The 22,371-nt window shown below is 43.6% G+C and overlaps 1 protein-coding gene across 1 annotated transcript in view; it reads right to left on the reverse strand.

Annotated features, from left to right (window-relative positions):
* Nucleotides 1-22,371, reverse strand: part of LOC109300376 (probable ATP-dependent RNA helicase DDX60) — an 80,263-nt gene that overhangs the window by 53,909 nt on the left and 3,983 nt on the right. Inside the window, exons 4-12 of the mRNA XM_019521061.1 lie at nt 18,752-18,904; nt 15,285-15,434; nt 13,592-13,711; nt 12,278-12,373; nt 4,623-4,738; nt 2,104-2,237; nt 1,810-1,919; nt 1,603-1,707; nt 1,386-1,514 (exon numbers count right to left, since the gene is read on the reverse strand). Coding sequence (XP_019376606.1) covers nt 1,386-1,514; nt 1,603-1,707; nt 1,810-1,919; nt 2,104-2,237; nt 4,623-4,738; nt 12,278-12,373; nt 13,592-13,711; nt 15,285-15,434; nt 18,752-18,904 — 1,113 coding nt within the window. The remainder of the gene's footprint in view (nt 1-1,385; nt 1,515-1,602; nt 1,708-1,809; nt 1,920-2,103; nt 2,238-4,622; nt 4,739-12,277; nt 12,374-13,591; nt 13,712-15,284; nt 15,435-18,751; nt 18,905-22,371) is intronic.

The following is a 22,371-nucleotide window of genomic DNA, read 5'->3' on the forward strand; positions in this document are numbered from 1 at the left end:
CCATGGCAGTGCAGCACTCCTGCCTGTTGGTCTGCAGAGGGGGGCCCCTGCAGCCCCACCTGCCACTGTGGGCTCAGAAATCTTGGGAACCATGAGCCCCTTCACCCCCCTGCCACATTGCCTGTGCCCCCTCCTACCTCCCCATCCATCACCTGTGCCCACACCCCGCTTCCCCCTACACTGGGGGTGGAGGGTACATGTCCATCATCTTAGCCCCCCTCCCCCCCCGGGCAAAAATAAAAGTGAGCACCTATGCACTGCAGTATCCACTCACAGGAAAATTGGAAGCATAGAAAGCCTTTTCGATCTTCTGTACATACAAAATGTTACCCATTTGGTTCACAAGTTATGCTCATGCCTGTTTTCAATGTTGCTCCCATAGAGGGTGGTAAATGCTATTCAAAAGATGAGACAAATATCCTGGAACTGAGACTAGTTTAGACACACTCAGAGCCATGTTCTGATACCCAGGTGTAGGCAAAACAAACTGGTAAAATCTGTCAAGCTTAAAAAAGGCTGTTTTTTCTGGAGTGGGGTTTTGGAGGGGTAGGGGGGGGATTTAGCGTGAGACGCCCGGCTGGAGGTAGGGGGCAGGGACTGTGGAGGCAGGCAGGTTTACCAGTGAACAGGTGCCTCCTGCTGTAACTCATTAGGAAAGACATTAAGGGGGGTAAATTGGTATTTGGCTCCCCTGCTGAAATTTGAGGGGGAATTACACATGGGGCTTAATTCATTCGAAAGCCCATGGCAGGCAAACACAAACGCGATGCACCAAAATAAGCTGGGTTAAAATTTTTTAGGCTCATTAAATTAACAAGGATCAAATGAAGCCAAATTTCAAACCTACCTTTGCCTGCATTAAACAAAAATTTCAGGAAAATCTAAGTAAGCATGTGGTATATAGAACACTTAAGAATGGGTCTATATACAGAAAGGGATTCTCAACAATAACTGTGCCACAGCTGGCATTCCAGTTTAAGAAACCATATATGCTGCTTGCAGACATGGTGGAAAAAAAACGGTTTACTGAAAGAAGCAGCATGTTACTTCGACCCGGTTCTGCGGTGGCTGTATAGGTCAGGCACTTCAGTGGGGCTTTTTGACTCTTATTTAAAGCTGATTCAACGTGATGCCTCTTCTGGGCATGTGCTGGGCTCGGCATGAGGGTGCACCAAATTTAAAGTATAGCTTGTTTTTTTTGTTTTGTTTTGATGTCTGTGAGCAGCCATAAAAAACAATCACACAAGGATACTAGAAAATGTTTTCAAATCATAATAAAAGAAATAAAAAATACTGACATTTTTTATTTAATAGCATAGCAATTTTACTGCATTAATATTGTATTTACACCCCACAAGGGGATAAGTTTTAAGATTTTTCATTACCTTATCCTTTTGACCAAGTGCAATCCAGTTAGTTAGTTCCTTCTTCAGTTCCTGTTCATAGTTCCTTGCATCTGCCTTTTTTATTACTATTTTATTCTTGAAAGAGAGAAACTCCTCAGGATCCAAGTCCTAAAAAACACCAGAAATAAAATTGTGGAAAACTGCTCTACCAATTTTTAAAAAAAACAGCAGTCCCCATCTAATTTTTTACACACACCTGTGCTCTTGGCCAATTCTGCCAGACTTTTACCATTGTGTCATATAGCTGAAGGCTCTCCCTGGGAGATAAGGCAAGATCTGAAGGAAAACCATATTTCTCAATCTACAGGTATATGAAGAAAAAAGATTCAGCAGAATAATTTATTTGTGTTTACTCTGGCTAATATAACTGATATAACCATTTTGGTCTTGATATTACACTTACATGATTCACTGTTAGGGCAGCCCATGGGTGATAGTGCTCAATGACAAAATCATCATCCTTAACAGAACACACATACTTTTCTAGATCATTGTATCTTTCTCCATGCAGCACTGTTATTAGAAGAACAAACATTATTTACAAATTAAACCTATGATTGTTTCTTTTAATGATTAAGGCCCCAGTCCTGCAAAGACTTTTTACTCCAAAGAAACTATTCACAGTACTTAAAATAAAGTCTTTGTATGGCTGGAGCCAAATGCTGATTTGTATATTTAAAAATGTTCTGATACAAACCTAATCTAACTCTATCTGATTTTTTGGGGTTTTGTAGCTTTGGTGTCCTTGCATGTTTCATGGTAGATGTAGACATTTCTTCTTTCATTCTACCCTCAGCTTGCTGCCAGTATCTTTTTACTGATTGAAGCCACCTACAGTATTAGAACACAGTAAAGGCACTGGAGCAGTAAAATACCTTAAAGAAAATACTTGTGTGCATTTGTACCAGGAAAAAGACAAATTATGAGAATCTGCATCTGTGTTATTAAAGTTTGAACCTCAGCTAAATTCAGCGAGTTTGTACAAATAAACAGACTTCAACCAAATAACTCCCTTAAACAAACTTTCTTGAACTTTACAAGAAAAGCTAGGATTTGAGTTTGGTTCTAGAAATAACACAAAGTTTAGCAATTCAAAGCATTCTTATTTCAATCAAACTGAATGTAGCTATGACTAGATTTGGAAAAGAAAAGACACCAAAAAATGATGACTGCTACTATAAATAAGTTGTGGGCTGGGGCAGGTGTATGTGCGTTTTGTGAGCAGGTGTACAAGTCAACTTTTGGCACTTTGCCAGACGACAATTAACTGAATGAGGAAGGCAACCTAGTGAAAGGTGATGTGGAAAAGGCTCTGTCTTCACAGGCAAGGTCATCTCCTATACTACTGCACCTGGGTAGGAGGTCAGCAGCCCTCAGTGGTGAAAGAACAAGTTTGGAACTATTTAGAAAAGCTGGATGTGTACAAGTCCATGGGGCCAGAAGTAATGCACCCAAAGGTGCTGAGGTCATTGGCTGATGTGATTGCTGAGCCTCTGGTCATTATCCTTGAAAACTCATGGCAATTAGGAGAGGCCCCAGACAATTGGAAAGGGGCAAATATAGTGCCTATATTTTAGAAAGGGAAGAAAGAGAATCCAGGGTGCTAGAGACCAGCCAGTCTTACCTCAGTCCTGGAAAATTCATGGAGCAGGTCCTCAAGGAATCCATTCCTAAGCACTTGGAGGAGGAGAAGGTGACTAGAGACAGTCAGCATGGATTCACCAAGGGCAAGTCATGCCTGACCAACCTGATTGCTGTCTATAATGCAATTAGGAGGCTGGCTTTGTGGATGCAGGGAGACCAGTGGACATAATATACCTTGACGTTAGCAAGGTTTCTGATACAGTCTCCCACAACATTCTCGCAAACAAGCTAAGGAATTGGATGAATGGATTGTAAGGTGGATAGAAAATTGGATGGATCATCAGGCTCAAAGGATAGTAATCAATGGCTCAATGGCAGCTGGTATCAAATGGTCAGTCCTGGGGCCAGTTTTGTTCAATCAACAATCTGGAAGATGGGATGGAGTACACCCTCAACAGCTGCAGATGACACCAGGCTGAGGGGAGTAGTAGATAGATACACTGGAGGATAGGGCTAAGACTCAGAGAGACCTTGACAAATTGGAAGATTGGACCAAAAGAAGAGCTGCAATAAGGAGAAGTGCAAAGTCCTGCACTTAGGATGGAACAATCCCATTCCTCGTTACAGGCTGGGGAACAACTGGCTAAGCAGCAGTTTTGCAGAAAAAGACCTGGGAGTTACAATGGACAATAAGCTGAACGTAAGCCAACATAATGCCCATAATGCAAAGAAAGCTAACAGCATATTGGGCTTCATTAGTAGAAGCATTGTCATCAGATCAAGGGAAGTGATTCTTCCCCTCTATTCAGTACTGGTGAAGCCACATCTGGAGTACTGTGTCCAGTTTTGCACCTCTCCCCCACTACCGAAAATATGTGGACAAATTGTGGGGTCCAGGGGAGGGAAATAAAAATGGTTAGGAGGCTGGGCCACAAGAGTTGTGAGGAGGGGCTGAGGGAATTGGGCGTATTTAGTCTGGAGAAGAGAAAACTGAGGGGGGATTTAATAGCAGCCTTCAGCTACCTGAAGGGTGGTTACAAAGAGGATGGAGTTAGACTGTCTTCAGTGGTGGCAGATGAGAGAACAAGGAGCAGTGGTTTCAAGTAGCTGGAAGGGAAGTTTGGGTTAGATATTAGGAAAAACATCCTCACTAGGAGGGTAGTAAAGCATTGTCTAGCTGAAACAGACTACCCAGAAAAGCTGTGGAATCGCCATCCTTGGAGGTTTTCAAGACCCAGCTAGACAAGGCCTTGGCTGGGATGATCTAGTTGTGGGTGGTCATGGTTTGAGTAGGGAATTGGATTAGATGACCTCCAACCCTAATTTTCTATGATTCTAATTCAAAGCTAAGAAGACAGATGCTAGGGAGTTGATAAACCAACCACTTCCTTGCTGCCTCTTCCCAGATGCTCACTTGCTCTCTGCTTTTCCTTATCACAGTAGGAATCAAAATCAGATTAGGGACAACTAAGGAAGTGAGGAAAGTCAAAGGTTGCTCTTGGCCAGAAAAAGATATTTTTACATAAAAAGGAATGTTTTCACCTGTTTCACATCTTACCCTCCAAGGTAATTTTCTCATACTATATTTAAATAATTCACATGCTGTTAAAAGTAAGAAAACTTCAGGCTTACTCAGTAAGATAATCTGGATTACTGATAGTTGCAGACAGAGCCAGAAATGGACACTGAATCATAACCAAAAGGTGCTCCCAAACTTCAGCTCCAATTTCTCCACCTAGACAATGTACCTATATTGGAAAAGATACACAGCCAAAAATATGGAAACACATATTAATGAGGAAATAGTTTAAATGTTCTTACATGTAGTATACCCTTCATCTGTAAACTCAGCCAGATTAACCCTTTAGTGGACTCTAGGCAAAGTCATGGTCCCTGGGTCAGTCAAGACCTCCACCCCCACCTTGGCGCTGCCGCCAGCAGGGATCTGGGCTCAGAGCTGCTGCTAGGAAGCAGCCACCACCGCAGTGAGGCTGGCAGAGGGGAGGGAAAGGAAGAGAGAGTGACTAGGCCATTTGCACTGCTGCCGTGGAGGGAAGGACTGGGACCCCCACAACTCAGGGTCCTAGGCATGTGCCTACTTTGACTATGTGTTAATCCAGCCCTGTCTGTGAGCATGATTCCCACCAACTTATTTAATACAGAATGCTTTTCTGTGACTGATTTGTTCCCACAGAATCTGCTATGGAGAAACCTGACAAAAGAATCAATACGGAATTTTAAAGGATTTATCTACACTTTGGCAGTGTTGTGTCCTGGCCAGGACAGGCCAGAACAAACACTATCCACACCCCATTCATCCACACCTGTACTATACCAAGGGAGGCCCCCTCACCGGCCAGTATCAGGAGTACTTGAGACTAAGCACTGGAAAGCACCCTTCAGCAGGGAACTTCTGGATTTGGGGTGTACTTGCAGGCATAGTTGGGCAGGGAATGCTCAGGCTTAACTCATAATGCCCGAGATGAGGAAAATCTTGCTTGCAAAAAAAAAAACATTTTGTGACACATCACTTGCAGTATCTGTTGCCAAAAGCAGAATTACTCTGTCTTGTATTATAATATCCCCTGTTATTATTAAAACATTCTCAGCAACAGTAACACATTTTTTTATTATAAGGATGAAGCAAACTGACTAACCCTAATACAGAAAAATAGCTGCTTTTAATTAATTTTTATCTCGGTACCATGGGGGTTTCTTATAAGGGGGTTATACTATATACAAATTTTGCAAACATAGCTCATTTCACAAAATGCCTGCCAATAATTGAGACATGGTTACATATGCCATCAATTCCCCATTGATGCCCATTGATTTCAGTGAATATTGGCTCAACACTACATTTATACGCAAGGTTCCTGTTGACAACACTAGCAGTTTAGCTGAAGAAGAAAGATAACAGAGTCCTATTTCATTTTATGTGACTACATGGCATATTACATGGATCCAAATGAATCCAAAATCCAGTTATTGGCACTTAACAGTTTCAAATTCTATTTCGCCCTCCTGCATTTTAGAAGGCAATAGCCCAGAGGTTATGGTACTTGGCCAGGGAGCAGGAGAACTTGGTTCTAACCTCACAGAGAGGACTTGAATGTGAAGCTCCTGATTCCCAGCAAAATGCCCTTACCCCTAAGCTAGAGGTTAGGCATTATCTAAACCCTTGATTTACTATTCATTGGATACAGGCAGTCCTCGGACTTACGACACAACTGGTTCCTGAAAACCGTGCCTTGAGTCAAAAGGTTGCAACTCGGAACCAATTTTCTTATAAGAAGCAATGTTATAAATGGGGGATTGGTTTCTGAACCAAGGCCCGATACCCTATTTTCACCAAAAATACCCCAGCATTTTGTACTTGATCAATTATTGATGAGTAATATAGGTACATTAATGTATTTATATTGTAAATAGCAATCATATTGATTTGGAAGGACTTATTTGAGGTGACTTTGCTGGACTTTTTGAAAAGCTCTTGGTTGGACTTTTTGAAGGGTTCTTAGCTGGAGTCTTCTCAGGAATCTTGGCTGCAGGTTTTCCTGGAGTCTTGTCTTCTTTCTTAAAGATAATGTCCAAGGAATTTTGGACAGATGTTCTCCAGGGAGATGAGCAACACAGCAAACTTGTTCGCTGGCATGGTGTCACATTGGATCAAGTGTTGTAAAGTCTAAATTGACGTCGTAAAGTTGAAACAGGGTGTCAATTTATAAAAGTTGTAAGTATGAAATGTTGTAACTCAAAATGTTGTAAGTCGAGGACTGCCTGTAATAAGTTATTGGAGAAGTTTCTGCCCCACTAAGAACAGGATCATAGGATAGATCCCAGAGCCTGCATCTCATGCAGGGGAACATCCATTTTACGGAGTCTTGTGACTTATGTAAGACTATCCACTGGCTTGTGTAGGAATCATGCTGTACTACAGGGCTGTCCAACGTCTGGGCTGCTGGGAGCCACAAGCTGTGTGGGCCACAGACCCAGGGGCCGTAGGTGTCATGTACTGCTCACCATATAGGCTGTCCTCCCCAGCCCCATCTCCCAATCATGTGGGCAGCTCAGTCCCATCTGCGACAAACAGGGCATATCTACATATGGCTCTTTTAAGCAGGCTTAGCTAAAATTGCCATTTTTAAGGCACATTAAGGGCACCTGCCTACATGTGTACACCCTTAATGTGTCTTTAAAATGGTGATTTAAGGCTATGTGAGCCTAATTTGATACCTGAATAGAGCAGGTATCAAATTTAGGTGCGAATAGCTAAGTCGCATTAGCACACATGCAGATGCACTAATGCACATTAACACAGTGTGCATCAATGGATACATGCTGCATTAATGAACATTAGGACGTCTGCACGTGCACTGATGCAACTTAGCTATTTGCACCTCACTTTAATGCACTTTAGCACATAAATGTGTACACAGGCCTAAATCACCTTAATGTGCCTTAAGCAAAGGCACATTAAGTTTAGACATACTATACCTAAATGCACCTGTCAACATGCTCACAATGCAGGTAGCCTGGCTCCCTCACTCCACCATGTGCACAGACAACCCCACACCCTGAAAGTCCACCTAGTGCACACAACCCAGCTCCTTTTCTTGCCATACATGTAGCACTCACAGCACAAAACCACCAGAGTCTACACTACCTGTGCAGCACAGGCACCCTGAAGCCCCTGCCAAGAATGTAGCATGGGTAGCCCAGTCCCCTCCTACTGCACTGCCCTGTCCCCAAAAACAGAGGCAGGAAGTTGAAACTGGAGGAGAGAAGAGGAGCCCAAGGAACCCAGCCACCACCTCAGCTTGAGCAAGTGGGGAAGCAGCAGCTGGACAGTAGCCAGGGTGGCCATCATAGAGGACATCCAGTTTTCTGCTACTCTGTCCTCTATTGATATGTGTCACAGGGCACTGAAGTGCCTTACTCCTATAAAGAGGTACAGGTGCCGGTTGCCGGGGCAACCGCAGTTGGTCAGCTGACCAGAAGGGGGCAGGGCCCGACCTATATAAATACAATCCAGGCTGAGGCCAGGGAGGCAGTTCTCTACTAGTAGCCAAGGAAGAAGGAGCTCTGCTGGAGTAAGCAGAGTAAAGAAGCCTGATGGCCTGAACAGCTTCTGTATGAGGATACTGGGTGGAGGAAGCCCTGGTAGGGATTTGAATGATGGTTAGTCAGATGTCTTAGAGTTTACATTGTAGCCCAGGGGTTTGAGTTTTCTGTTTGTAGTTTTATAAGACCGGAGGACCAGGTGAGGCTATTAGGGGTTGGAGGAAGCCTCATAGGGGCTTCGCGGTAGTGTGGGGACCCCAGTCTCAGAGAGGGCACAACATTCAGGGGTGCACTGACCCCAGCCCTGAGAAGGGGCGCAGAGGATTGGGGGCCAGGTTAGGCCGAGGCTGCCTGAGCCCCACAGGAACTCTTGGACCTGAGGAGGGGATTTGGGGGCCAGGCACGTCTACGGCCACCTGAGCCCCAATTGTGAAAAGCCCCAGTGCGGGCGGGCGCAAAGAAAGCCCCGAGCGAGAGTGGGAACAGGCGAGAAGCCCCAAAGTGGGCACAGTTGCGGACAAGGCCCCAGTGTGCATCCGTGAGGGCGTGGGTCGTTGTGAGACAAGCCCAGGGAACCCGTGGGGGTGCAGGCAATTGCGGAAAAGCCAGGGGGCACCCATGAAGGTGTGGGCAATTGCAAGATGAGCCAAGGGGCGTCCGTGAGGGCGCCGAGGGGAGAATTGACCAGACAACGTCCAGTACCTCTGCGAGGCTTGGGGCATGGTACAGGGGTGGTTGGAGCCACATGTAGCCCCTAAGGCTTTAGTGCACTGAGTCACCTAAGACAGAGCACAGACCAGGATACATCGGGGCACCATGTCAAAGAAGACAAAAAGGCAGCCTCCCTTAAACAATACTAACATCAAAGATGTGGTGGGTGAGATGGTGAGGGTGCATTGACACCAGGTTGGCATGGTAGGGGGTGCTAGAGGAGTTCACGGCTGCTCCTAGGACCCCGCCCTGTGACAATATGAAACCTGATGCCTTTATGTCCTCTATTTTTCTTTTGAAGACAAAAATAGAGGACATAAAGGCATCTGGTTTCCTATTGATAGAGGACAGAGGGCAACTGTACTGTCTTCTGTGATGGCCACCCTAGCAGTTGCCCACTGACCACATGCTAACCTCTGGTGGACTAGTTAGACAGCCCTGCCATTGTATATTAAGGAGTTAACATACAATTATTATGTAACATGTGATGGTATGTATGAATATATTGTTATTGTTCACCTTCAGCATGGATCAGACCTTCAGGAATCCATGGTTTAAACAAAGAAAAAGACACAGGGGCCCTTAGAAGATGTTGTGTCCTTCAAGAAACAGGAAATGTTGCTCAGTGGAAATGTCCGTGTGACCTGCTTCACATTCACAGGGCAAGGTACCTGGGGGGTGGGGGGAAGTACCCTAGGATTTTGCTCTGCTAGCACCTGCCAGCAAAGGGAGTTGAAGAGCTATTGGAAAAAGTTATTACCCCTCACCCTCCCCCAACTTCTGCTGTGCTGCTAATGAAAAGTGAGCTCTGAGTTTACCTGTTTATCAGCTGGGCTTCCCCTGGGTAAAGGAGCTGCACAAAGCAGGGGAGACTGGTGCAAAAGTGGGGAACAAGAACCGTGTAGCTCACTCTCTCACAAGACACCTTATGAGGTGCTTTTGGGTAAGTTCTTTTCTTCTTTCCCCATCTTGCCCTGCTCACAGTTTTCCAAACAGATTCCCTCCCCCATCTCCTCCCCTCTCTCAAATTCCTTCTGTGTGAAAGTAATAACATGTCAAGTTGTTTGCTTACATACTGGCTCTCTTAAACAAGCAGCCTTGAAAACTGGTTGAGGAAAGGGAGTCATTAGTCTCCTGCTGCTGCATCTTGGGGCAACAGAGTTCAGCATGAGTCACAGAGTCCTTTTGCAGGAAGGAAGCGGGAGAGAAAACAGTCCACCCCCGGACGCTGGAGGACCTGGCCAAAGGCTAACCCTATGTGTAATGTGCCACATGTTCAAATTTAAAGCACTATACAAACAAGGAGCCAGAGAGAGGACAGTCAAAATGCTAAAATTGTCCAGGTGGAAGGGGCTAACAAATAAAAGAAAGGCGCTATTATTGATATGTCAACATAAAAAGAAACGTGGCAGACAAATGAAGAGATTGGAATATGAACCATTTGGATATAGTGCATCTAAGAATGGACTGAAGAGAAACAAGGGATGCAGAAGGCATTGTGTTTTGAAAATAATAGGGTAGTGTCAAATAATGGATATTTGACACATTTCTGGAACTGTAAAGAAGATGAAACAATGAGAAATCTAGGGAGATAAAATAGAGGTAGAAAGATCAGTTCTTTGCTAATGTGAGCTAATATGCTAGTGCTAACCAGCAGAGGACAGTTAGCACCTCCATTGCTCAATCAGTTCTACCTAATATGATCAAATGCTTGTAACTGTAAGTACTATGTGGGTGTAGTGGGTAATAATTATTGTAACACTGCCATCTAATACTGTATTAATATGCATGCTACACATACCTTTTTCCACCAAATCATTTCTCCAAATTGGGGTACATGTTTTAAGCAGTTAAGCTGATTTTTTTCTGAGCTGAAATGGAGGAGTGGAAGCATGGATGAAAGCCCTAATTCTCTCACTGCCAGCCATAAGAGAGAAGAGTAGAGTTCACTGTCCAGGGTCACAGTGACACTGCTGCTAGATTGGCAGTGCAGTGTTGAGCCAAGAGCTGCTGTCAGTTCAGCAAGGGATGCAAAATGGCTAAAACTTGCTCTTACTGATGCTGCAAACTTCACTCTGTCTCTATAGTCAGGACTGAGCCATGACTAGAAAAATCATTTTTTCCTTCATCTGCCTTCCCAAAACAAGATGTGTGTCTTATTTGGGGCATGCTGTTTGGAAGAAAATATGGTAAAAGGTATGTTGTGATAATGTCTTAAAATGTTCATTTCAAGTAGTTATGGCCACTATTGGCCTTCAGATTTAATAAAGAAAGTTTAACAGAATTGTGGTCAATCAAATTCCAACAGCTTGCTTGCTTCCATTTATATCCCTTCCCTTTGCTTCCTAAAGGGTCAGCTTCAAGAAGGATGGAGAGGGTTTTGAAGAATGGCTAACTTGTGGCCTAGTGTTTAAAGCACTTTCTGGAAAGTAGGAGGTTCAGTTTCAAGCCCTATCTGAATCAATGCATGAAACCTGGGGCTTCTGCACCATAAGCAAGTACCCTAACCACTAGGTAATTGGGCTAACCCATGAGGTGACCCTTTTCCTCCAGTATTTAACACTCACTAATCATGTCCCCACCCCACAACACTTTAAATTCCAGCATGTGTTGCTGCATACCTACCCAGCTAGAGCACAGCATGCTCAGTGGGTGGATGTACACTTGTGTGGCAAGAGTTGAATTCCAAACTGTATATAACTATAAAAATGGCACATGTGCCACTTAGGCACTTAAAACACACCTGGAAGTGAAACTGACAGAGTCTAACACTAAATTTTATTTTAGAAGTCAACTTCAGAGTTGACATGGCTTTTTTACAATTTTTGGTAAATTTCTATATTCTGAAATGTTTGCAATTAAAAGCCTAAAATTTCTTCATAATCCACTTCCTTCACTGGAGACTAAACACAATACACTTTTTAAGTGATCACTTAAAGGGCAAAAAGAAAGTTAAATTCTATTAACTTTGCTCTGATTTTGCTCCAACTGCACATAAGTGTCTGCAACAGAGTGCCACTGCAGGCACTTAGGTTTTCTTGCCAGGATATATAAGGACTATGGGAGTTGAAGACAAAAATGGAAACATTTTCCTCAGACAATAAATGACAACTATATGCTTTAAGATTGGCACCTGCTTGTGACAATGTATATTTTGAAAAGTTCAATCTGTGACTCGTTTGCTTGCTTGCTTGTTGTTAAAAGACACCTACGGGGCCATCCTTGGGGGGGAGAGTGGGGTGAATTGGGGCAACTGCCCCAGGCCCTGCACTTTGGGGGGCCCCACAGAGCCAGGCAGAGAGGCTACAGCTGCTGTTTAGCACCACCCCCCCACCAGTGAGTCAGTCATCCCTTTGCCTGTTCCAGCCGAAAGTTCCGGCCACCACCTCTCCCGTCACATCCGGTGTGCCAGGGCTTTCCATCCTTGACATAAGTGTGCCATGGGATGGGGAGGGGAGCCCTGAACAGGCTACTTAGCCCAAGGCCCTGCTGGGATCATCTCTGGTACGTACCTCATCAAATATAACGTATCTTATTCTTTTCACCCATTTCTGGCGATGTGGAGACAACAACAAGATTTCCAAACATTGAGGCACTGTCACTAGTACCTGAAAAGAAATTGTTGTGACCTCTTACTTTTAAGCTATGTAACAAAACCTGGTCTCACCTAGGATGACCCCAGAGCACCAGATCTTCTCCCCAGTGCCCTGTTGCATGCCTCAAGGCTCTGACCAAATTTTGCTCAAGGAAGACTCCTCTCCCCATGAGCAAACACCTGAAGCAGTTTCCTGATGTTAAGAGTTTGACAAATATCAGTTTTAGTTCATTGCATAGGTACCAAAGCTTCTAAATCTGTAAGTCATGGCAATACTATAGTACAACTATATATTTAGGAGGCTTAGCCTTACTTATCTGACAGTTTTATACCCCATCATCATTGCATCTGAAGTCCTTCCATGTAAAGTCAATAGCAAAGTCTCTACTAGACTTTATAGCCCCTACGACTTTTTTTTCATGGTGAGCACACTGCTTGGGGTTAACGGCTCTTTATTTATATAAGCTGAATCTTGGCTTGTAGTTTAATGTAGCTACTGCAAGAGAAGGATTCACCCAAGTCCCTTTTAGTTTCTTGCCAGGATGTATACCAACTTCCTCCAATTTGTACTCTTAGTCTACATATTACTTGACTGCTGCTGGGGGTGGGGGGTGGGCCATTTCAGTTGCACAGTGCTCTTATGACTTTTTACCCTCTTGAAACATCTCAGCCTTGAGCTCAGCACTGCACAGGAGACAATGGAATTGAAGGAAGTTAAAAATAGTATTAGATTTAGGTTCCATTGCTGAGGATGTGTTGGAGGGAGGGAGATGAGAGTCCCTTTTATTCACTGCCTTTGCACCATTGCATGCGCCAAGGCTGTTGATGGATTTCTTTTCAACTTGCAGGTGCCCCTCATGACCACCATAAATTTTTCAGGTGAAAGTATTTCTGGTAGGCAAGTCTATTTAGAATTTTTTTGAACCTTATATATCCATGCCACGTTTATAATCAGAGCTACACTCTGATTATAAGGTAGAGGTGTCAAGTAGCTGACCCATAAGCCTGATCATCCAGCCTGCAGACTTTTGCCCCAGTTCTTGCTGCATGGCAGCATTTCCCACCGACGCAGCCAGCATCCCAATAAGAAAACCGATCTCTGGTCACAGTGACTGCTAGCACCTCTAGCGCTGAAGTGACAGCCTGGGGGCACCAGTTGCCACCATGGGAAGCCCCAAATACAAAACTCACTATTAACATAACACACAACAATACATCTCAAGCAACATACCTGACAGTTCATGGCATCATGGCGATAATCCCTTGTGAAAACTCCACATATTACTATTCCATGAGGCAGTGTCTTGGTGAATCGATTATATATAGTTGCCACTACTTGGTTAACAAGGGCCTAGTCATTATTAGTGAAAGCAGGACATTAATAAAGCAAGCAGGAAACATACATCTAAATTTATACAGTACTTGGAGATAAGCAGAGGCTTCGTGTCTTTTGACACCAATATTAATTTAAATTACCAACCAGTGTTATAACACTAAAATTGCACGGTATTTTTTAATTCCATTCACTTTGAAGAAACTTGATGTTGTGTGAACTGGTATGTATAATATTAATTCTGAATTTTATCCTTTTTCTTGGAATACCTAAGATGATGTATCATATTTTATATTATGTGTCATAATTTTCTATCAAGCAGAAGCTCAAATGCAGGCAAAATATTTGTGTAGAATCATTCCTAATTTATGCACATACATGCTTTATTTGCAAATGAAAATGTCATTTAGATCCTTAACCTGAGCAAAATGTGACTGTAAATAAAGTAGGAAAAACTACCTGTATGTTTTACATATGCATCATATATGTATTCCTGTATTTCTGTGTTTTAGTACCCAGAATTATAAGAATGAATACTAATATATAGTTTTGAAAGAAATATAAAAACCCATAAGCTAATAGCTGCCTATTAGATTAAACCTTTATACAAACACTTTTCCCCACATCTATCTAGTATGGAGATTCAGGCATCTTTCTCAAATATCTGGTGCCACTGCTGGACACTAGATATTTGTGTAGATGGGCCAAAAGTTGATCTAGTATGGCACTTCCTATGGTCCTATATTTCTGATACTTTGACCATTTATCTAATATGCTACTTTCATCTTTGACATATTAGCCATTTAGTACTGTCCATTTGGTGAATAATTATTAAAACAAACAACATTTTGTATATCAAATGGGATCCTTAAAAGATCTTTCTAAACCAGGAGTCAGCAACCTCCAGCCTGTGGGCCAGATGCAGCCTGCAACATTTTTTTTCAAGTCCACCAAGCAGGGCCCAGTGCCTGCTTACTGCTCTGCTCTGCCCCAGGACTCTGCCACTGCAGAGCACTGCAGACCCCCAATCCTCACCCACCCCCATCCAGAGACAGTTGCACGATGGGAAGGGACAGAGCACACAGGAAAAAATTGAGTGCATGCCATATACTCACAATATGACAAGCCACAAAATTATACACAAAAATTTAGAATGTTTACTCTGTAAGAATAACATGGTTATGCTGGAGTAAAATAAACAGTCAAAGGTTTCTGTCTTGCATGTTTACATGCACCTGTTCCCAAAATATAAGATAATTCTGCCAAACAGAATAGTTGATCATCTAAGTTTTGTTGAGTCAAGAAAAAAAACTGAAGAGAATCCTATGGTTTTTTGAACAACAGGTAGTTTAAGAGGTGATATGAAAAATACCTCTTAAGCCAACCAAGTATCAAATTCCACCGTGATCTAGTCTGTATGAGTATCTGGAAATTGCTAATTAATAGATGACAAATTAGTGTAAAAATCAATGGGGCTCTTATTAGTTAGTGCACCACAGCAATGTACTATTTAGTGACTAATCAAGCAGAGATCATTATATTAGAAAACAGTGTAGTAAGTATGTAAAATGCACATCATACGTAGCCATACCTTTGTTGGAGAAACATACACAACTACTCCTTCATTACTTTCTTTCAGAACTTTCTCCATGCAATAGTATGATACATAGGTTTTCCCAGATGAAGTAGGAGCAACTATCACTGCAGACTCATTATTGTCCACAACATCAAGAAGTTCTCGCTAAACATAAAGAATGTTTAGGTCAAAACATCTCATATTTTATATGTGGATTTTAGGTTATACAAGTTGTGGCAGAATGCCACCTCTGTCTCTCCCCAAAAACTCTGCTATGTGACAATTTGGTTAACATGGTCACTGTAAAGGGCAGACATCTCATAACCCTGAGTTGTAACCTGAATTGGATACATTCCTGAGGGAGGGGGAAACCTGTTCCCTCTGCCTATGTGACTGGCACCACAAACCGGGGTGAGGGGCTTGGGCTCCCTATTGTTCTGAGCAGTCTGCCCGACAACCAGTGATGCTTTTCAAATTGGTTGGCTGGCAGCCAACAGGTGCTGGTCTCCATTGGACCAGGTAAATGAGGTCATAAGGGCCACATAAGTTAAGGACTGCCCAGGCGGAGGAGCGGTAACCATGATGAAAACTCAGAGAGAGAAGAGCTGGACCATCTGAAACTTGCTCTCTCTCTTGAAACTCATGATCACTGAACTGCCTGCCTCCAGAGGGAATCTCTACCTGCCACTGGATGATACTCATCAGTAAGCTACCTGAGATCTAACTAGATTGTATATAGCTTGCAGTAACTCAGATGCATGATCAAAGGCTACCCAGCCACCCTGTTTGCTCTATGGGATTTCTCTGATATTGCTCTACCCTGTATCCTATTCCAAACCTACTCCTTGTAACCAATAAAGTTCTCCTTTGTACCTAGTGTGGGAGACTTATTGGGAGAGGGGCCAGATTATGCCTTGGGGTCCCCTTGGTTCAGCTGACTAAGGGAGACCACTATTTGTGCTTCAGACTGAGGGAAGTGGTGTGTCTGAAGCACTATTTGTGCTTCAGACAGAGGGAAGCACTCCAAGTTCTTGAAGTTGATTCGAGTACCCTCAAGGACTACTAGGCCTCTGTTTCCCAGGGGGCACAGAGCCACAATCACTCCAGACCCTGGGTGGTGGCAGCACTACCCCAAGGCTAGCGAGTGTGCTCCAGGAAGGGGGTCGGCTAGACATGAGGCACCCCCAAGGACGCAGTCAGAGCCTGGAAGGTGGTTAGGTCTAGTGAGATGGGTGGCTCAGTGCAGGAGCACCCCTTACTGGCCCGCCACACAAGTAATGTTAAGTATACTTATTAAAGTTCTAATATAACAATCTTCACTTTTGGATTCAGCCCGTTTCCCCAGTCTAATTATTACAGGGTAAGAGTGAGAACTACATTAGCTAAGTCAACAGACATTTCTCAGCTAGGCCTCTTTTGTGGCTGAAGTTGCAATCTGGTGACCAAAAGGCTGGCAGTGCCTAAAATGAGACAACTGGCTTGTGGATACGGGGAGACCAGTGGAAGTGGTGTATGTTGATTTTTTAGCAAGCCTTTGAATATGGTCTCCCACAACATTCTTGCAGACAAGCTAAGGAAGTATGGGCTGGATGAATGGACTGTGAAGTGGGCAGAAAACTGGCTGGAGTATCGGGCTCAAAGAGTAGCAATCAAGGGCTCGATGTCTAGTTAGCAGATGGTATCAAGTGGAGTGCCCCAGGGATCGGTCCTGGGGCTGCTTTTGTTCACTGTCTTCATCAACAACCTAGAAGATGGCATAGAGTGCACCCTCAGCAAGTTTACAAATGACACCAAGCTGGTAGGAGTAGTAGATATGCTGGAAGGTAGGGATAGGATTCAGAGTGATGTAGACAAATTGAAGGATTGGGCCAAAAGGAATCTCATGAGTTCAACAAGGACAAGTGCAAAGTCCTGAACTTAGGACAGAACAATCCCATGCACCAGTACAAGCTGGGGGCTGACTGGCTGGGCAGCAGCTCAGCAGGAAAGGACCTGAGGGGTTCAGTGGACAAGGAGCTGAATTTGAGCCAGCAGTGTGCCCTTGTTGCCAAACAAGCTAATAGCATACTGGGCTGCATTGGTAGGTGTGTTGCCAGTAGGTCAAGGGAAGTGATTATTCCCCTCTATTCAGCATTGGTGAGGCCACATGTAGAGTACTGTGTTCAGTTTTGGGTCCCACACTACAGAAAGGATGTGGACAAATTGGAGAGAGTCCAGCAGAGGGCAACAAAAATGATGAGGGGGGCTGATACAGAAGAGGAAAGTGAGAGGGGACTTAACAGTAACATTCAGCTACTTCAAGGTGGGTTCAAAAAAGGATGGAGCTAGATTGTTCTCAGTGGTAGCAGATGATAGAAAAAGGAAAAATGGTCTCAAGCTGCAACACAGGAAGTTTAGGTTAGATATTAGGAGAAATTTTCACACTAGGAGGGTGGTAAAACAGTGGAACAGGTTACTCAGAGAGGTGGTGGAAGCTCCATCCTTGGAGGTTTTCAAAACCTGGCTAGACAAAGCTTTGGCTGGGATGATCTAGGTGAGGATGGTCATGCTTTGAGCAGGGAGTTGAACTAGATGACCTCCTAAGGTCCCTTCCAACCCTAACTTTCTATGATTCTATGATAAAGCAGTTTGGGTCAATTTTTTCCTAAACACAGGGGAATAGGGAATAGTAGACAATCAAGCAGGTACTTCTCCAGGCTAGAGATTTTCTCCATAAAAACTAGTAATTTCCAGTGAAAACCCTGAGATTGGGCAGGTTTTTGTCCTGAACTCCTATGTCCAGTGGAAGTTTTATGGACATAAGGATAATAAGATTGTGTCTTGGACAAATCAATGAAATGGCAACTTTTAAAAAGCCCTTATGCACATTATTGATATTACAATGATATGAAGTATTTACACTGAATGTAATTAAACTATTACTCTCTACCCTCATATAACAAAAATAGCTAGCATTTTATTAGCATATTCCTCTTAATTAATAAGTATCTTTAAAATTATATTCAGATTATGCGTAAGTACATCATATTATTATTACTATTATTATAATTATCTGTGAGGGATGCCATAATTGTGCTTCCTACTTGACAAACAGAAATAACAGGTTAATCCCCTGAGCAAAGTACTTCTAAGGGCCAAATCTCACATAACTCTCTGCTGGCCTGACCGCCTATTTCCATACAAAGTTTCACTTCCTTCAACAGAACATTGCTACTGTGTCTTCAGAAGGAGAGGCTACTGTCTTGGACCCTTGATGCTAACCTGTCTCAGGCAAGAGTGGGACCTAGAGTAGGTATAATGCATAAAAGAATGGAAGAATAAAGAATAGAAAGGGATAAATGAAAGGATATGACCTACAATAGTGACAGAGAATGAAATATGCTTTTTGTTATTCTTGAATCTCGTTCATTGTAAAATTTGAAAGAAAATCTTAACAAATAATTTGTAGCAGCAGTATATAAAAACTGTCAATGTGTCATTACCTGCCATGTGTCTGGTATAAAATTGTGTACTCTGGGATCTGGATCACGCCTCTCATCTCTGAACAAGAAAGAACCCATATATTGTAATTGAAAACGAGCTGCTCCTACTTCAGTAGCGTATTTGGCAATTTTCTCATTATTTCTTTCTGTGATCTAAAAGGTCAAATTAAAATTCAAGTCAGTTTCAAAACTGGAGACAGATGTGCTGCAAACAAGGATGAGATATTTCTCAACTATGAAACATGGTGCAAGTTTCCCAAACAAATCTGTTGAGCATAAAAGAACTCAGAAGACTTTGAGCACTTGTATTCACAAGCCTATACAGCAAGTACAGTCTTGACCAATGAATGAACTCAGATATCCATGGGAATACTACATGCAGAGTGCACAATGTGACCTCAAATTCTGAATGTATCTGGTGCATGCATTTATAAGCAAGGTCTGTGTATTTCATGGTAAGCTGATTACAAATTTCATTGCTAAGTCTGTTAATTCTAGTGTGGCAGCTTCATCTAAATAGTAAAAAATAGTTATTAGCCAACAATAACTATGTTTTGCAGGTTTTTTCCCCAAGATACATTGTCCATATCAATTGCCATTGGGATGCCCAGTCACATAATGGATTCTTCTGAAGAGCAATATTAGCAGATGCCAATCCTGTGTCCTGACAGCCTTCATGACCACCACAGTTGAGAGTGGAGCAGATTCACCTGCCTCTCAGTTCCATTACCGAAAAAACTCCCAATGAAAAGAACTCTACATTTTTCAAGTAGCACTGACTCAGGGTGGACCATGGAATTGCATGGACAACATGCCTCGATGAAACACAGTCACTGTAAAGCAGGGGTGTCAAAGATCTGGCCCATATCCGGCCTTAAAGAGTCATATAAATTGGCCCCTGGTGATGCCCCTGGGTCAGGAGTTGACTCATGTAAAGTGCACCAAACCAACCCCATGCACAAGGCCTGGGACATGTGCCATACATGGTGCCTGCTCCAGCCAGCCTGGGACATGTGCAGCATGCAGAGCCTGCCACAATTGGTCCAGAATGCATGATCCAGGCATGGCACTAGCTCCAGCCAGTCCAAGACCCATGCTGCACATAGTGCCCCTGTCCTCCCAGCTACTCTGGGGTTCCATGTGTGGCACACTTCTGGACTGGCTAGAGTGAGCGCCATGTGCGCTGGATCCAGCATGTGGAGAGGCAGGGGTCCATGGGCCCAATCCAGCCCACAAGGCTGACCACATTCTATTCAAATGGCCTATAGGGCCAGATAAGTTGGTGAGTTTGACGCACCTGCTGTAAAGTAGGTAACATTTTTCTACTTTGAGTGATTTCTCCTCAGTAATTAGTAAGTGTATTTTCCCCTACTGACCAGTAAGATTTCTGATTTCATATTTACAGATGTCCCCTTAGGCTAGGGACAGAAATTCAAAAAGCCTGAGCCTGAATTGATTCAACCTTTGCAGGTTAATTTAACTTGGCCAAGCTGAACTGTTTTCTAAGCATACAGACATTCCCCCTGGACTGAGGAAATTCAGGAAGATGCCTGCAGTGGCTCAGGCTGGAAGCTGGAGGGCACTACAGCAGCCTTCCCTGAAAGCCGGGGGGTGGGGGGGATGATAATAGTGTCACCCCTATCTCAGTGTTTATCACCCCATTAAGAAAACAGAGGGACATTACCAGCTACCTGTTGATTCTGTCTGTTGATTCAGCATGGACCCAGCATGTGGTCTGCTAGCTAATACACAGATACCTTCTCCGCAAGGCAGAGGGGAGGGGGGAATTTCTGCTTAGCAGGGAGTGGTGAGGGGAAGTGGGGGAACGGACAGCTCTTAAACAGCTTTTCCAAGGAAGGACATTAAGCTACCTGTTGAATAGATCCAAAAAGCCTGCCTGCCTCAGTCTCTCCCTCAGCACAAACTGTAGCCAGTGTGTGGTCTGCTAGCCAATGCTGAGGTGTCTGTGAGGGATGGGGGAATACTTGCTTAGCACAGAGTGGGGAAGGGAGAAGGGGAGCAGAAGAGGGACTCTGGTTTATCTTAAACCATCAAGGGGTCTGGGACAGATATTGCATAAACTGGTTTAAGCCAGATCAGTTGAGTCTGATACTACATTCAACTAGGTTTATCTCAAACCAGTTTCAGCCATTTTCAAACTGGTTTATGTGCACTGAACATCTGTTCTCTTACAGGTTTAAACCAGTTTCTGATCACTTAAATTGGTTTATGTGTAATGTTTATCCCTAGCCTTAGTAACTAATAAGCAGTTTTACATTCTTGGAAGTGGGTGCATATGTCCTATTTGAATCCTGATTAAAGGAAAACCCAACTGCATTTTAGGATGTCTAGAGGCCTACATCAGGTTACAGTAGGCAAAAGTATGGACTTAACACCATATTGTTGCAGTGCATATCTTATTCAATGGAATGTCATCCAAAGAGAGAAGGGAAGCCTCCCAGGCTCAAGCTAATTGATATTTCATGCATCATAGGGAGCTTTTTTGCTAATATAAGTCAGGATTATATGCAGTTTGAAAACTCATTGCACAGTCTCAAGTTATACAGATTCCCCAGGACCAGTCTTCAAGATTATCAGTTTTCCTTGCTTTTATTTGCAAATGCAACACTTTCAATGAAGCTCTAACTGATCTGATTTTGTCCCAAGAAAAGATAATGCTCAAACTGCAATACAGAAAATTAGGGTTGGAAGGGAACTCAGGAGGTCATTTAGCGCAACCCCCTGCTCAAAGCAGGACCATTCCCAACTAGATCATGCCAACCAAGGCTTTGTCTAGCTGGGTCTTAAAAACCTCCAAGGATGGAGTCCCCAACCTCTCTTGGTAACCTGTTCCAGTGTTTTACTACCCCCCAGTGAGAAAATGCTTCATCATATCTAACCTAAACTTCCCTTGAAACAACTTAAGATTGTTGCTCCTTGTTCTGTCATCTGCCACCACTGAGAACAGTCTATCTCCATCCTCTTTCAAACCCCACTTTAGGTAGTTGAAGGCTGCTATTAAATCCCCTTCTCTTTTCCAGACTAAATAAGCCCAGTTCCCTCAGCCTCTTCTCATAAGCCCTGGCACCTAAACCATTGAGCTCCAGCTCCTGTTGATGAAGATATTGAACAAAACCAACCCCTGGGGCACTCCACTTGATACTGGATGCCAACTAGACATCAAGCCATTTATTACTACCCTCTGAGTCCAATGCTTCAGCCAGTTTTCTATCAGCCCAGTCCATTCTTCCAGCCCATACTTCCTAAGCACCTTTGGCACTTTTCCCCATTTTCTCATCATTTACACTAGGGCCAGGCAAAACACGGTCCACAGGCCACATCCGACCCACCAAGCACTTTCATTTGGCCCACAGCACTCACCAGTGAATTCTGCCCCACTCAGCCCTTTCACCCACAAGGATATATATGGGTATATACGGCTCGTTTTCAACCTGGAGGGACATGGGCAGTGGGGTCCCCCAGGGCTCAGTCCTCGGGCCTGCACTGTTCAATATCTTAACCAGCAACTTGGATGAGGGGGTGAAAAGCACCTTGTTCAAGTTCACAGATGACACTAAGATGTGGGGAGAAGTGAGCACGCTAGAAGAGAGGGACAGGCT

Source organism: Gavialis gangeticus, unplaced genomic scaffold, assembly GCF_001723915.1.
Source record: "Gavialis gangeticus isolate Ggan-Ray unplaced genomic scaffold, GavGan_comp1, whole genome shotgun sequence".
NCBI lineage: Eukaryota > Metazoa > Chordata > Crocodylia > Gavialidae > Gavialis > Gavialis gangeticus.